The 17,005-nt window shown below is 43.1% G+C and overlaps 2 protein-coding genes across 4 annotated transcripts in view; both read right to left on the bottom strand.

Moving 5' to 3' along the window:
- LOC124349671 (endocuticle structural glycoprotein SgAbd-3-like) overlaps window positions 1–17,005 on the bottom strand; it is a 192,971-nt gene that overhangs the window by 34,561 nt on the left and 141,405 nt on the right. The window lies entirely within an intron of this gene.
- Window positions 656–16,015, bottom strand: LOC124344264 (calcium-activated chloride channel regulator 1-like). 3 transcript variants are annotated; one of them, XM_046797778.1, is made up of 10 exons: window positions 15,561–16,015; window positions 9,111–9,447; window positions 8,648–8,855; window positions 7,300–7,486; window positions 6,559–6,864; window positions 6,180–6,482; window positions 5,031–5,369; window positions 3,940–4,158; window positions 2,821–3,181; window positions 656–2,738 (listed from the first exon to the last, which is right to left on the bottom strand). In XM_046797778.1, exons 1-10 carry the CDS (start codon window positions 15,726–15,728, stop codon window positions 835–837), a joined length of 4,332 nt encoding a protein of 1,443 aa, XP_046653734.1. In that variant the 5' UTR covers window positions 15,729–16,015; the 3' UTR covers window positions 656–834. The 3 variants fall into 3 exon arrangements, with proteins under 3 accessions (XP_046653734.1, XP_046653735.1, XP_046653736.1); XM_046797779.1 differs by lacking the exons at window positions 8,648–8,855; window positions 9,111–9,447; window positions 15,561–16,015 and adding an exon at window positions 7,953–8,085; XM_046797780.1 differs by lacking the exons at window positions 8,648–8,855; window positions 9,111–9,447; window positions 15,561–16,015 and adding an exon at window positions 7,841–7,877.

The following is a 17,005-nucleotide window of genomic DNA, read 5'->3' as shown; positions in this document are numbered from 1 at the left end:
AATCCGCAGTCCGTGTTGGACGAGCTCCATTCCATCCATCCGTTGACGTTTCTCTTCAGGTAGCAAGTGTACAACGTGTTGGTGAAGTGAGTGCACAGCCGATTGTTGAGGCATTCTTTCCCGCATTCGCCCGCCGGCACTTTCAATCGCCCAATGTCGTAGCCGATGAAATTGCATTTCGGCGCCCAGCGAATGAATCCGGCCGAATTCCACACGCGCCCAGTCACGGCCGTCGTCATTAACACGGTCGCCAAGACAACCAACAGCAGGAAAGAAACGGACGGCCGAGTCGACTTATTGATCCTGATCAAATTCCAAATACGAGTCAATTCAATTAAATTAGCAACCAAAACCAAGAATAATTCAACTACTCACATTTCTTGTAGATGAGGCGGAAGCAGGCGGAAGTGTATCCAGCAAAGAGATGGATGCTGCAATGCAAATGTATTCAATTGTCACCTCTTTTATACTCGACCAATTCCAGACGTATGAAACACGTTCTCACAAAATCAAATCAACGCGTAGAAATAATTCCGTACGTTTCGCCGGAATACTCGACCACCTAGGACATTGACCTCTCTCAGGATAATTGGCCACCGACACCCATAATTAACTTTTACCAACAATAAAAGGCAAAGAAATTCAAGTTGAAATCATTTGTTCAAAGGCAGAAATTTATTTTATCAAAAGTCACAGATTATGTCATATACGTATATCACAATTGATGCATCCTATGTACACATTTCCTACATCCTTTCATCATCCAGTCACGCGACAAAATTTTTAAAATAAAAAACTGATTTAATTTTTAAAATGATTTGATTTTTTGACAACTTAAACAAACGAAATGTGTCTCGTCTTCCTCCTGGGCTGGTGGACGACGGACGATTGAGACGTCGGAGTCGATGGCGGAGGCGGACTGATTTGAGGAGTCCGGTCTTCGCTTCCACTTCCGGCGCCGCCGTAAGAAGATCCTCCGATCATCAAAGGCCGGCGGCTAGACGGTTGGCTGCAGAAATTGGAATCGTGGAATTCGCCCAGCCAGCCCAAAGATCCGCCGCTCATGTCGTGGTGGTGGTGGTGGTGATCGCCGGAATTGTTGTTGTCCAGGAAGCTCGGAACTCTCATGACCCGGCCGTCCGGATGCTGGGACGACATGCCGGGCGACGGAGGCAGCGGCGGAAGAAGATGCTGGTTCGAGTACATGGGAAGGTATCCGTTGTGGTTCTGGATGGGACCGAATCCGGGCGGAGGCAGGATCATCTGCAAGTCGGCGCTGTCCCTGGAATCCGTTTGGTGGTCAGAGACTTCGATGCCCGTGTCGTCCGAAGAGACGGAAGGTTTTGACGAGATGGAAGTCCCGTCGGCGATGGCCACCCCTCCGCCGCATCCGCCGCCACCACCACCACCTCCGGAATTGGCCGACGACGATGGATTGTTGATGTTGATGACGCTCTGGCTGCCGCTGTTGGGCATGATGGATCCGTTGGTCAGGACCTTGTGCCGGTGCGGAGACGTTTTGGCCCGCGGCAGGGACCAGTGGTTCAGATCCGTGGCGCTTGTTCCGGCTTCCAGCCCTTCAAGGTTAGTCAAACTCCGCCCGCGGGGTAGAGTGTTGGCCGAGGAGAACCAAGGGGAGCCCCGCTGGATGATCCGTCCGTCCGGAGTGACGATTTTCAGCTCACCGTCCTCCTCCTGGATGTAGGCGTTGTTGACGTAAATCTTGTAGACTGGGCGGGATTCCTCGCTGGATTTCATGGCGGCAGCCGCAGCTTCCTGCTCCTTGTGGTGACTGTGCAGAGTCTGGGCATCCGTCGGGCTGATCTTGAGCGGCTCCACCTGGATCTTCAACGTGGAAGACGAAGGTTTGCTGGGCTTCTCCTGGCGGCGATCGTCGCTCCGCTTCCGCCTGGACAGGCAAGCGGCGATGGACAAGATGACCAGGAGCAGAATGAATCCAGCCACTCCGCCGGCGATGGCGTAGAGTTGCTGCTCCGTCAGAGCCTGAGAAGCCGCTTCCGGCCGGGTCATGTTGTTGCCGTCGTGCTCGCCAGCCGGAAGGATAGGCGTCGGATTGGTCGTGGTGGTGGTCGGCGGCGGAGGAGGTTCCTCGATGTAAACCGGAACAATGTTGGACACTTTGCCTCTCAATCCGGCGAAATCCACGGCTACGATGGCGTAGTAAAAGATTTGGTTGGGCCACGGAACGGCCACCATGGCCTTTTGCCACGTTCCGGCCGGAAGTGGTTGCGGAGTCAAAGAAGAATGAACCAAAATGGCCGAACTGGAATCATTGAGGGCCGAGCGGTCCGTGTAGCAGCGGATCTGGTAGAAAGCGGCCGATCCGGAATCGTAATCCGTTCCGGGGGCCGTCCATCCGAGTTCGACTTCGTTGGTGGCGTTGACGATGCGCTCCACTCGCAGATCCGAAATCCTTCCGGGCGGATAAACATCGTCATCCTCACTGGGACCGTCGACCGTGACGAAGCTGGGGCCGCTGATGATCCGCCGGAAGGGTTGAACCGGAATGGTTTGCTCGTAGGGCATGGAACTTCCGCAACAAGCTGCTACTCCGGCGGAAGACGTCGTTTCCTGGAGCGGATTAAGTTTCCTGACTGGGATGGAAGCCCTTCTCGAGTTGTCCGTCACTTGAATGGTCACGGCGTAGTGTCCAGGTTCATCGACGGCCCGTGTAAAGTAGGCCGAGTAAATTCCATCCGCCCTGGTAATATCCGGATCTAGAAATTTTTTAAAAAGATAAAAAAGAAATTTTAAATTTCCCGCTTCGAGCGCTAGATGGCGTGGGGTTGTTGTTACTACCTCCGGTTCCCTTGTCAAAGAGCTGGACAACAAAGGGTCCAGCTGGTGGATGATGGCTGGTGGTGGTTCCGTTGTTGTCCTGGCCCCTGGGCGGGTAGACGAGGGCCGTAACTTTGGCGTCGAGAACGGGACTGAGTCCTCGCCTGACTTCGGCGTACAGCAAAATGGGCGTCTGCGAGGCGTTGATGGGTTGGCGGCCGACGTTGGTCCAGGCCTGGACCGTGATGGCCTCATCGTGAATTTGCGTCGGCGTCGTCGTCGCCGGCTGGGCCGTCACTTCAACAGTAGCCGCCACTTGGTGGGGCTTGGATGATGACGTCACCGGCTGGGCGAATTTCAACCGGTAACTCCACTCGCCAAACTTTTGAATAAATTCCAAGCGCCAAAATAAATAAATCAATCAAATTGATTCACACACACACAGGAAAAACAAAAAGACATAAGACGTCGATTATTATGTAATAAACCCCCCAAAAAGAAATAAACCTGGGCAGGGCCCTGGGCAATTAACTTGTGGACTGGTATATCATTAAAAGAGCTTAAAAGGTTGCCCAGGCTCAAATGACGGATGATTAGCGCATTTTATATGTATGTGTACATCAACCCCAAAAAAAGAAAGAAAAAAGGGATAAGAGCTCAGCACTAATGCTCGATTGATGATCATTTTGGTGAACCCCGGCCAAAATGGTGAAAATGCGCATGACTAATGGGCAGGGCCCTCCTTAAAAAAAGGGGGGAGAGAGAGAACTTCATAATCATTCGATTGCCGTGAAAGAAAGAAAAAAGAATAGAGACTCTTTCTGCGCATATAGATTCCAAATTTGGGATGGGCTAATTGGATTTTACAGGTAAAAGAAAAAAGGAAAACAAATTTCCTGGCTGTTTAGTCGACCAAGATATTATACGACGACCCACTATGTAGATAAGCGATTACATTCAACCTCGGCATAGATTTATCGCCAATTAAGGTCACAGTATCCCCTATAGTAGAATAAATCCTGATCGATTATTCATCATTTTGGCAACAAATCAAAAAGGAAATTTTTCATTTTTCAGGTTCAACGGCGGCCGATGAACCTTTCCTGCCTGGGCTAATCATTTTTGATCGAATGAACGTACCTCGTCGGTTTGCGGAATGCGGATGTGGAGCATCCCGTCGGAGACGAGCGGAAGATCGTAGACACGTCCGTTGGGGCTGACAACTTCGACCGTGTCCAGATCGGCCTCGTCGGCGCAGTGGGCCACCACGCGGACGTTGGAGCCCAGGGGAGCGTCCAGCGTGAAAGTTCCCTGGACAGCCTGGACTTGGCTACTCGACGTCACCGTTTCTTCGTAAACCTTTGAAAAAAAAGTTAAAATAATTAAAATCAGAAATTTTGTTTAAAATTCCAACCTTGAAGATTTTCACACACAATTGAATCACCCAGTCAAAAAACACCAAATTGCGCCATACATTACACACGTACACACACGTGTGTTTTATTTTATATTTCGACATTCGTCATCAGGGACCCTGGGAAGGTCTTCTTCTTCGTAAATTTTAACCAACAAAAAAAAGTTACAAAAAAATCTTTTGGGTGTTTGCGCTAAACCGCGGGACAGCGTGGGAACAAGTGCGGGAGCCACCCGCCCTTTTTTTTTTCTCCATCCCTTATGCCTCGTGATACATAATGATGGGAAAAAAATAAAAAAAACCCCAATATGTGGTGGCTGGTGGCTGGTAAAGTTCTAGCGCGCCCCCATCCAAAAGCCAAGGCTCCATCTTTTATTTTTCCCAAAATGGTGGGGGATAAAATACAAAGCAGACAAAAATCTTATAAGAGACTCAAGGGTATATAGCTGGGAATCTAGTGGTGGCCCAGCTAATGATTTTACACTCTGGTCGTCCTTGGATAAATCCCCCACCACTCTCTCTCTGTCTATGTAGAACGTGATTGACTCTGAAAACAAAAGCCGATCGATTTGAAAAAACCTCTTTTAAGTGCAGCACTTTGAAGGTATACGACCTTATCGATTCATCATTCAAAAAAGTGCATCCGGGCTTTTTAAAAAAAGTGTCTCTTATCTCTTATCCAATCATCGGATAGTTGTCATGTCTGTCGGTAGACTCAATCTTAATGGCACTGGCGGTCGCTCAAGTCCATTGTCAAATGTGTTTTTCGTGTCTATAAATCGGAATCAAACAACAAATTGGTGGGTTTTTTACATACCTGGGTCGGCGTATCTGCCTGGTCGTAGCGAAGAATTTGTAGGAAAGCGGCGGCCAGACGGGCTTGTGTCAGCGATTGGGAGAGACCCCCATGTCCTTTGGGTTCATCTTGATCGATTTCTTCTTCGTCGTCATCATCATCGACGGCTAATTGGAGTCCGTTAACGACTCGACTGCCCAAATCGATCAACGTCGTCCGCCGGCTGGGGAAGGCGATCGTGTGGACCGTCACGTCCTGCGATCGGTCCTCGTCCATCATCAGGTCCATTTCGACTCGAGTGCCAGTCAAGAGGATCAGCTGGCCCCCGCAACAAGTCGCTTCCTTTTCATCCGCCAACATCTGTAGAAAAAATTTAAAAAAAATAAAATTCCCAGTGAAAGTCACGAAAACAAAAAATAACAAAATGGCGGTTTGAATGTCACAAAAGCAAACTTCTCTCACGACCGACGGGGGGGAGTCTATACCGTTCGATACTTTCACTATCCCAACACACAACGGAAGAAGAAGAACCTATCGTGATGGGTTTTTCTTACTAAAGAATCCACTCACGATTCTCCTCTTCTGTTGGGTCAACAACAAAAAAGAATAAAAAAACCTTTTCCCTTGTAAAAATTGTTCAAGCCTGGTTGATTTATTCATAAATTCTTTTGGTTCTTGTTCCAGACTTGTTTCTTTCTTCTCTTCCACTCGCCGAGAGTTGGTCCATCCGCGTGGCTTATCGGAAAAAAATATGGGCGCACAAGATTTTGGTGTTTCTGTGTTGTTCAGTGCGCCCAGGTCATCAGACAGACAGACGCTGCACACACATCAGTCGATCCATCAAAAAAAGGAGAAGAAAAGAAGATGATGATGATGAGGCGGAGAAGCTGCTCAAGAAAATGATGATTCCCATCCTCCCTCCCACCTCCTTCCAAACAAAAACTCATCCGTCCACGTAACGCACCGAAATCTAAGCCCAGGTAGAAGAAATGCCTTCGGGCTCTTGCAGCAACAACAACAACCAAAAGAAAAAGGCCGAGATGATGATGGTAATAATTTAACAATTTTTAATGGGACGTGAAGAGATGAAGTTCTCAGCTCAGCTGGGCGACACGTTGGAGATTATGTCACACACACCAACGGGCGTCGTCGTCAAAAAAGTTTGTGTACCTGATGAGCCAGCTGGATGGCCGACACGAGATGATGTTGTTGCTGTTGTTGTTGTTGAGATGATGATGAGAGATGAGATCGTCGCGGGATGCGGCCGACCAGGCCGTCACGATTATCCGCCGTCACCTTGGTCCATCCAAGGACGACCAGATTCTTCTTGTTGCTGCTGGCGGATGAATCGACGCTTCCGCCGACGGATGGAGATGAAGCGATGACGCTCAGGTGAGTTTCACGGTCGTCGGTCGATGGCAGGGCGTGAATCCAACGGTACAGCGCACGACGGATCAAACTCCATCGTCGACCCTGTCAGAATAGACAAAAAGAGATCCATCCATCAAAACATCCGGCATTCATCAGTTCCGCCCTGGCAACAACTTACCGAGAGAGTTCGATCGAGAACCAAGACGTAACGGTGGCCGTTTGACGGCAAAACGTATTCAAATTCCGGCGGGAAAAAGGGCGTCGCTTTGGTGGAGGGCATCCAGTTGACAGGAGACGATTTCTCTTCTTCTTCCAGCACATCCGTCGATGAAGATTCCGTCGTAGTGGTCGCCGGAAGAGAGCCCACCCGTTTGAAATCCGGGTGGGTCTCCATAACCTGCCAGAGACTTTGCTCCTCGCACAGCACGTTCTGCTTGGTGGGCATCCAGCGGATATGGTTCGATCCATCGCACCAATCATCCGCCTAAAGAAGATAAAGAAGAAAAACATAGTCAGAGAGTTAGTAAGTAAGAGATTTTTTAGACAAGATTTGTTGGAAAATTGTTGTTTCATGGGCGCGACACCTAAACCCAACCACCAACCGAGAGAGAGTCGGCCCGGAATGCGCCCGTCTCTGATCAGAGATTGACGTTCCACAACTTTCACCTTTTTCTCTTCTTCTTTCTTTCTTTCTTGAACAAAAATTGAACAATTGAACTGACAAGTTAAACGAAAGCTCGTGATTTCCAGAGAAAAATGGCCGACCAACATGAAACATCTTCATATTGCAGCAGCAGACACAAGTTATCTTTTTTTAGAAAGTGCGTCACGAATGTTTTAGGCGACGCCATCGACACGCCAGTCTCATTCGTGTGAAAATGACCAAGTCATCTCAGCAACAACAGCAACAACAACTTACGTCGAGAGACGCCATGATCGAAGTTGTCGGCGACGCTTTCACCATCTTCGATTCGATCGACTGTCGAGTCGAATTGGACGACGCCGTGTCTAAAAGGCCAGTCCCGTTCCGCTGTGATTGTCCATCTTCTCCTTCTTCTTCTGTTCCCAGTGTTGGCCAAACAGACTCTCCTGTTTCGTTGGATGAACTGTGAGCGAATAAAAGAAAAACATGAGAATGGAATAAAAGAAGAATCGTAGATGATATAAAAGATGAAAACATGTGAATAATATAATAGGCCCAGAAGAATCGTAGACTGTGTGTTGCCCATGAGAAGAGAAAATTGTCACGGTCTGGGAGTATAGACACACAAGAAAAGGTTAGAAAAGACTGGAACGAATTTCAGGTATAAAAATGGCCAGTGGGGGGTTTAGAATCTCTTGGGCCGATGTCAACTGTCACACAACATCAAACGTGGAGGAGGAGAGGCGACTAGACGGCGACTTGGGTATCAAAAAGGCATTTTAGAGGGGCGAGACAAATCACTGGAAAACACTTTTACCAAATTCCTTTTATATTTTTTCGATTTGTTTTTTTTATTGGGGGAGGAAGATTTTTTTAAACGAAATTTTCATTTTAATAAACCTTTTTAAAAATTCTTTTTTCTTAGCTACCGGTTTTTGTTTAGTCCAAAAAATCCATGGGAAAATTATCAGACGCCATATTGGAAAAGTGTTACTAAACAGTCGGGAGAAACTAAAAATAAAAACGTATCGTTTTCTTCCTGTCTACACTTTGACCTTTTATTTAATTTATATTTCGCCCCGAGGGGGGGTCGGTCCCGATATTATTTCTTCGTTTATATAAAATTTTTTTTTTTTTTTCGCCGACGATGGTAATTTTTCCCTTCCATGTGACTTTGTGTGTGTGTGTGTGACCACCTGGCGTTCGGCGGGGTTCTCTATCGGTTTTGAAACTTCTCCGCCTGGGCGCGCGTGAGAAAAACAGCCCTGAGAGAATTACACACACGGTCCCATAAGGTTTTTTCCAAGTCAAAAGTAAAAAAGAAAAGAAAATCCGGTACATTCCTACACCCTGGAGGGGGTTCTTTAATTTTTACGACCAAGTCAAGACACACACACACATAGTGTTTCCCCCTGGATTGGGTTGGAGGAGGGGGGAAATTCTAATGTCTTTAAGTAATGGGGGTCTTCGGTCTTCTATATTTCCCTTTAGCGCGCCATCACCAGGTACTCCTGGCTAAAGGTACTCGGCGCGGTCTAAAGGTGTCTATAAATCTTCTTGAGCGGGTTCGAGACACGTATATAGCTAAAGAAAGGTCATAAAATAATAGTAGGATTATATATACCTGGTGGTGCTGCTGCTATTGTTGTTGCCAAACGTCGTGCAAGAATTCTCCTGTAACTGAGACGAAGATGCCGACGAAGAAGAAGAAAAGTTGGGCGGATGCGAACCGTATTCCGATGTCCACAGCGGATACTGGCGGTCCGATTCGAAACCGGTTTCATCAAACACGCCGTAACGATGTTTCACCCACTCTCGCAACACTTGGCGGCCTGTTATTCAAATTTTTTGAAAAAATTTTAATTTTAAATTTCAAATTTTTATTTTGAGAAATTAATTTTTTTTTAATTTAAAATTTTACCGGAAAAATGTATTTAAATTATTTTTAAATCAAATCAAATTATTTTAAATTTTAAATTAAATGATTCTATATTTTATATTAAAATGATTTTTATGTAAAATCAATTTATTTTAAATTTTGAATTAAATTTTGAATTTTTTGAATTATTAAATGTTTTAAATTTTACCGGAAATGAAAGAATTTTCAGGGTTAAAGGTGCGGATGAATTGGCGGCTGAGATGGACGCCGAGTCCTTGCTGTCCGCATCCGCCAAATTGTTTGGCGTGGGGCAGATCGGCGATGAGCGGATGAGATTTCGAGTGGATGAGAACGTCAGCCGTTTGAGCGGCGTCCATCTGGGCGTTCATCCTTTTATTCTTGATGACCTGCAGCCTCTGCTGGTGTCTGGTGAGCCGGAAGCAATCCTGGGCCAGCGACTTGGACACCAAAATCGTCACCTTGTCCCACTGCAACCGGCCCCTTGTCACATTGTGCAGCTGCTCAGACGTCGCCGTCAGCACGTTCTGTTATTCAATATCAATAAATAAAAATGGCTCAGATTATATGAACAAGTTAACACACGTACACAAAAGAAGAGCTGTACACTTCCGGGCCGCCTCCTCTTTTGGCCAGCCGATAAAAAGAAACACCGAAAATTCAATAGAAGAAAAACGGATTGACCGCAGGTATAATTCTTAGACGATATCGACAAAAGACGGTAAAAACCGTTATACTACATATAATAGTGCTCATATAAAAGTTTTCTTTTATTCTTTTGTGTCGAATTCAGTTGGTAGAAAAAATATGACGAATAGAAAATGTTTTACTTTGGCGTCAACAAGTGAATATAATGTTTATTTTTTTAAAGAAAAAGAAAAAGTTTGAATTTAATTGAAGATGGCAGAGCAGCTGTAAAGACCAGAAGGGGCCGGGGGAGCCCTGCTGCTGTTGCCGGCCTCAGGATAAAAGAAAAAGATGTGTGTAATTATCATTATATGGTCGATGATATACACATCGCCCTTTACCTACTATATAGGCTGACCTGCTGCTGCTGCTGTGCTCCTGGCACATATATAAGATATTATATAATGACCGGATAATAGAGCTATACACTCTCCAGCAGGATGAGCAACTTTGAAAAGAGTTTTTAAAAGTTTTTAAAAACTAAAAAATTTTCTTTTGTAACAAAAGTTGATGGCCATTCGACACGATTCAGTCATTTAACTCTGTAAAAATAATCAGATCGAATTAACACGCAAAACAAAGTTGGGAAAAAAAAACTAAAATCGATCTGAACATTTTTTCAAGTTTTTATTTTCCCGACGTAATAATAGTCCACCTGGGAAAAATAAAAGAGTTTTGAGGAGGGTAATACCCTCCCGGTGGTAGACGGCCATCTGTTTTTCAAAATAAAAGACGGACACATATGGTCTATAGAGAAAGAAAAACACGGGCAGAGTCCAATAACTTTTGACAGTTTGGAATGTTTATCGAGCAGCAGCATCACACAGGGTCTCACGGTTTGGGAGTGAAAATAAAAGCAGACGAACAAAAGAGAGGATTTACTATTCTTCTTATTTTTAAGATGATTTTGTTGTTGTCACGTTCTTGTATTATTTTATCAATGGCAACAGATCGTTCTCCTTTTTCTATTCGACAACAATCTCAACAACAAACATTTCTTTTCTATTTTATTATAATAAAAATCCACAGTCACGAAATTGTCACGCCGAAGAGCCCGACAATGGCCACACACGCAACTTTTTTATTATGAAATTTTATATTTTGTCGGAATTTCGTCATTTGACGCTGTGCCGCCAAAAAAAAAAAATTCAAATCGGATCACAATTAGCGCGTCATTAACGATTGCCTTGGGCGGGGTATTTCTTCATGAAAAGAATAAAACGGACGGAAATGGGCGTGACAAAATATACATGTCGAAGGTGTGGAGTATAGTGTGTTAAGTTGTTGTCTTTTCTCAACGTCGAACGCGGGAGTGAAGAAAAAATGTTGTACAAAATTTTTTCCCAAGGAGTTGACACAATAGAAAATGACACGTCATTTTCTCTCTGCCGTGATTTTGGTTGTCGGTGCTACCGGGTGTTGCATTACACATTCATTCACGTTTTCTATTATTATTATTATTGGAAACTTTTTATTTATTTTATTTATTTTAAAATCATTTTCGTGTTGGTTTTTTGTATTTTTTTCACGCCCCTCCCATCGACACGAAGTCAATTCAATTCTTTTTACGTAATAGAATCAAATGAAACAAAAAAAATCTTTGAGATTTCCAGAGATGTAAAGTTAATAATAAAAAATGTGTCGTGTTCTTTTGCGGTTTATTTTGAAATTTGACGGGCGGACCACCCACCGGTGCGGTGGTGGTGGGTGGGGTGTGTGTGTCTATCTGCCGAGATTGACTGACGCCATCTAATAATAATAATATTCCCCCCAAACTCGGTGGATTTATAGATCGGGAATCTAAACTATGAAAAAGAACTCACGCAGGGAGAGAGAGCTGGGCAACAATGTTGTAGAAATTGGAGCTGTGCACACACATACACACGCGGGGTCTTCTAATAATATAAAGAAAGTTAACTCTCTCTCGTGTTTGTTTAACGTTTGCTGCGGCCGTTCCACACGATATCTCGTGCCGTATCCATAACAACAAATTCCCCCCCGTTCGTTTCTTATTCACGATGGAAGGTTATATTTTCTTTATTCTTTCTTTCGGGTTCCTGATTTTATTTTACGGCCGGATTCGCTGCGATCGATTATTGTTATATAAGACGGACGGCCCGTAACGATAGAGACTCGAAAAATCATTTGCGGCTCTAATTAACCGATTCATTCTTTCTTTCTTACTTGATGACTATCGCTAAAAACGTCGGTCGGATATTTCCCAAAGTCACGAAACTCCCCAAAACCGAAAATGGACCTAACTCTAATCTCTCCCATTTGGTTGTATGTAAATTCACGCTAATATCTTAAGGTGAAAAAAGTAGGAAAAACCGGTTAGACTATAGCGAAAGATGAAACCTAAACATCTTTAGAATAAAAACCCACACCATTTCTATAGAATAGAACATATCTCGTGTGTCTGTTTTCTTTTGATGTTGAATTTGGACGTCGACCACGTCCGGAATCATCAGAGCGAATCACGAAATTCAATCTCTTTTATAATATTTTCTCATTTCACTCAAATGGAATTGAATTGAAAAAATACTAGACAAGATTTTGTGTGTATAGACGACAGATGGGGAACAGGTCTGTTGTTGGGCCGGCGTGATGACATGTTTACACGGCCGACGATCCCATGCGCGGCCTCTTCTATATACTCTTTTGACTTGTTATTTTTACTGTTTGGACTTTGGGTCGCACATCTCCCATCTGTGCTGGCCAGCATCATCTCAACGCTCCAACGTCAAACGGCATCTACACAAAACGGCCCTTGATTGTTCAATCAACGGGACTTTTTTCCTCCCGACCATTTCCACTCGCCAGCGTCTATTCACCACTGATATCACGCCGAAATTTTCAAATTTTTTCGACTCGACTGGAAAACTTTCTTTCGATATTTTTCACGCGAGAATTGGAAGGTCGTACAGAGTTCCGTACGGTTCACGGCCGCACGAAGAAGAAACAAGGGACCGAGCGCATCGTGATTTAGACACAAGAGAGAAAAGGATGGGTTTGCTGACTTGTTGTTTAGTGTTTACCCCCATCATCATCATCTTTTTTTCTTCTTCAACTTTGTAAATGTAAGAAAAGAAAGAAAGAAAAAGAGATAAACACTTTGCCCTCATCTTTATTTTTCTCAGTGTGTAAATGTCAAAGAGGAGGAGGAGGACTATATGGCGGTGGCGCCACGGGCGTGAGGAATTTTTCTTACTTCAAACCGGAAATTGTAAAAAATTTGAATATTTTTCTTTTTCTTGTCTTTGTAGTCGCGAAATGCAATAAAAAGAGTTCAGGAGAAAAAACAAAACACGCACGATAATTATCTTTCGTGATAAAATGATTTTTTCAAAAGATGACAATAACAGCAGTCAACCGACCGTGAGACACACGCCACCACCCAAAAGGCAAACAAAAGAAACTGTCGACAAGTGACGACACCTTCTATTTTTTAATAACATCAATTATTGGAAAATATTTTAGTTCAAATTTTATTTCATTTTTTCTTATTTTGGTTGTAAAGTGAAAGGTCGATATTACCGAATTTTCTCTTTTTTTTTTTTTTTTATTTCACGCGGGAAATGGGGAGGGGGGGAACTGATTTGCATACAGAGTCCGTCTGAAAAGGCGCCGGAGATTTTCTCTTTTTCCTTTTCGTCTGCAATAACTTTTTTTTTCTTTTCTTATTTTTTGGATGGGAATTTATTTGTGATCCCCTTTAGGTCATGGCAGAAGAACCCCTAAAGGGGGGGCTAGCTCACACAATAACAAAACTCTCCTCTGCTGTTGAGCGTTGAATAATATTTCCCTTGGTGATGGATATCGCCCGGCTTCTTCGCCAACATGTTGAACAAAAGACATGCTGAAAAGATTTATATTTTTGGATATTTTTATTTTATCCTATGGACCGGCGTGGGTGGAAAGAAAAAAGATAAAAAGAGGAGGAGTCTCCAGCGGGGGCGAAACTCTTCTCGTCGTAAATTCACAAGAAAAAAATATTTTTTTAAGAAATAAATAAATTTAATTGAATTTGAAATCAAATAAAAAAAGATATCGTCACTTGTGTGTGGTTACACCCCGTACAGAATAAAAAACCAAAAAACCAAAATGTCTAAAAAAGAAGAAGAAAATAGGAAAAATGGAAATTTTTTTTCGAGCCTGGATGTTTCCATCCATCCATCCGTTTATGACGTCGAGTTATTTCCATTTTTCCTCTCCTCTCCCTTCAACAACATTCCGCAATTGAACAACAACAGACTTTTTCTTCTTCTATTTCTTTTAGGTATAAGAAAGAAAATATCCAATGAATATACAAACGTCTAATAAGAAAGATTCTTCTTCTTCTTCTTTTTTGGGGATAGAAAATTCCCTTCCGGCTGAATATAATATGTGATCAAAAAAGTTGTACAACAAATTTAATTCAATAGTTTTCTGACACAAAAATTTTTTTTATCAAAACCCCCCGGCGTCAAGAAAATTGAAGGTGGTGAACTTTCCCCCCCACACTTTATTGTTGTGATGAGAATCTTATCCAACTTTTATATATTTAGTTGCCGGATGGGAACAAAACATTTTTATCCCGAAATTTTTGTAAAAATTTTTATCCCGAAAAAATATTTACCGTTGGTTCTGTTTGTGCTCTATGATTTTGGCTGTTTACACACATACATGGATGGCTAAAGTTGGCCCAGCTGCTGTATATGCCCCCCCTGAAATTACCGATGATTAAATGCAACAACAACAACAACCTCAGTGAGAGAGAGAGATGTTGTATATCTTTGACTTTCCTCCTTCCGTTAGTCTCCTCCCATTTACCTTTTTTTAAAAAAATAAACATTACCGAGTTCTTATTGTTCTTTTGTTTTTGTTTTTTCTGGGGCTTCTTTCTTTTGTGTGAAAATATTTATTTGTAGTTTGGTTATTTTTAAATTTTTACCGCCATTTAATTTTTTGGAAAATTTTGATTATTTCTTCTTCTCCCCCTGGAAAATTCGACAGAAAAGAGGTAGGGTTCGATTCCCGAGATGAATATCATCCGGATATGACGGATGATTCATCCGCGTGTTTGAATGCCCATTTCCTCATTAGCATAATATTTGAAAATGGCCCCCAAAGACACAAAAATCTAAACCGAAATAAAAATATAAAATTCAACATTTTCATATTCATCTCAGATGATGGAAGGAGAATTGTGCGTGCGGGATAAAAACAAAACAAAATGGCGCGTGTCCTCTGCCGCGTGTCGTGACAAATCAAAGATAAAAAAATGTTTCGGCGGGACCGCGAGATAAAAATAAACGAAAAAATCGATTTAACCTTTATAACGTCGTCATCTAGTCAATTCCCTCGAGCTAAATACGAGCATAGCGTTCTCCTATCCATCCATCATCTTTCGATATCAAAATATATTTCCCCCCACCTCTTGCAACTGGTGATGGAACAACATCCCCGATGATTACACATCCCATCCGACCGGTAGGGAAAAACTAAGTTTTTTTTTCAAAATTCCCGCATTTCCCGTCTACGATATGAGAATATCGTCGAATCTTAACGAATAGAAATTAGCATTTTTCTTATTCAACACAAGGCCCATTGTCTCAGTGAATATTAGATAAGACGGGAAGGAATAGACTTAACCAAGTCGGGAGGAGGAATAACTTCCACTGGTAAGAAGGAAAGACAATTTATCTCTTCTTTTCTCCAGAGTTAAACGATTTGTGCGCTCGTGGATGGGCCAGAGAAAGAAGTATTTAGAGATGTGGGATGGGGGATATGGCTGTTAGAGAGGACATGAATATGCAAATCGCCTCATTAGCGCGCTCGCCCATATAAAGCGCTTCGCTTTTTAAAAATAAAATAACCCGAAAAATATTTTTTCTTTTTCTCTTATTGTTTGAACCAAAACACACCGGAAATTCCGGCGAATATCTCATCAAAACTTGAAAAAAAATCTGACCTCAATTTGTTTGAATAATGTGCAATTGTCGGATGACGGATGAGATGACGGATCTTCTAGCCGGACAATTAATCGCTGAATCACTGACGAAGAAGAAGCATCCGAATCGACGACAGACATCCGGAACAACAACACTAAAACAATCACAATTAATTTCACGACCACCATTTTCTCCAGAAAAATCCAAATTTTCTTTGTAAAAGTTAAAAAAATTTTATTTCTCGGAAAATTTTGAATAAAAAATTCACAAAAATTTTCTCGTCTAATCCGTGGGACGTTCCATGATTTAAAATTTGGTTGTTGGTAAATGTTCACTGAATTAAAAAATAGTAACAAAGTTTTTTCAAAAAACCGACACGCACAGACACGTCCTTCTGGGGCAACCGACAGGCAGACACTGAAAAGCTGCTGGTACCCGCACAGCACAGCTGACAAGGTGGTGGTAGGGGGAGCGGTTAGAAAATGGTGGGCGGAGCTTGCTGAGCTCAAGATCTCGGAAAAATTGTTCCACACTGGAGACATTTTCATCTTTTAAGACGAAAATAAGAAGATATCAGATTAAAAAAAAATGAACTCGACGGAGCCTGACGACACAAATGTGGAGGATTTTCGTTTGCAAGGGTGGAGCCACTCACACACAAGATATTTCAGTTAGAAAATGTTTGGAATTGTTATTCAACGTTTACACGTAAGCATCAGCTATAGCAGACGAATAATAAGAGAGATTGGCCTGGATGATCAGCCGACTGTGATGCCTTTTCCTCATTCTCTCACACGCGAAAATGTCAAATGGTTTTTCTCTTCTTCTTCTAAAAACCGATGCGCTACATAAAACACCCGACAGAAAATAATAATAATCATATCAACCATTTTTAAAAGTTTGGTTAATGTTCTTTGCGTGTTGCCCATCTTTAATCATCAAGTGATCATCAGTGTAACGGTAAAATGTAATTTTTTTGGCGCTCAAACTTTATGGGAAATTAATTCGTTTGGTTGTTTTCTGATTGAAATAATCTCATCAAGTTGGGCGCCATTTATTTGGGTTAAAGATAAGGAAAAGTGTCGGGACCGTTCGGTGTGTGTGTGGGTGTCGGTCTGCGCGTCGGCTATATAATAATAAATGTGGGTCCGTTGTGCATATCGTGATGGCCATCATCATCGTCCGTCATCATCACCAGGTATACCCCCTCCTCTCCTCTTGGCTGGAATCACGAACGCGGGTCTCTCTCGTCGTGAAGGAAAAACTAAAATGGACGCCGCCAAAAAATCTCCCGACCGAAAAGAAAAGGGAGTGCCAAGTAGGAGATGCATTTTCATTGTTTCTTACCTTAAAGGTAAAATAAAGAGAGACATAGAGCACGTGACAACATCCGCACCGGAAGTTGTGCTGGATGAGAAAGTTCTTTTTTTGGCGGCCTGAGACAACAACAACACGACAGGACCTT

Source organism: Daphnia pulicaria, chromosome 1, assembly GCF_021234035.1.
Source record: "Daphnia pulicaria isolate SC F1-1A chromosome 1, SC_F0-13Bv2, whole genome shotgun sequence".
NCBI lineage: Eukaryota > Metazoa > Arthropoda > Branchiopoda > Diplostraca > Daphniidae > Daphnia > Daphnia pulicaria.
The sequence above is the reverse complement of the archived record's forward strand: the minus strand, read 5'-3'. Positions and strand labels throughout refer to the sequence as shown.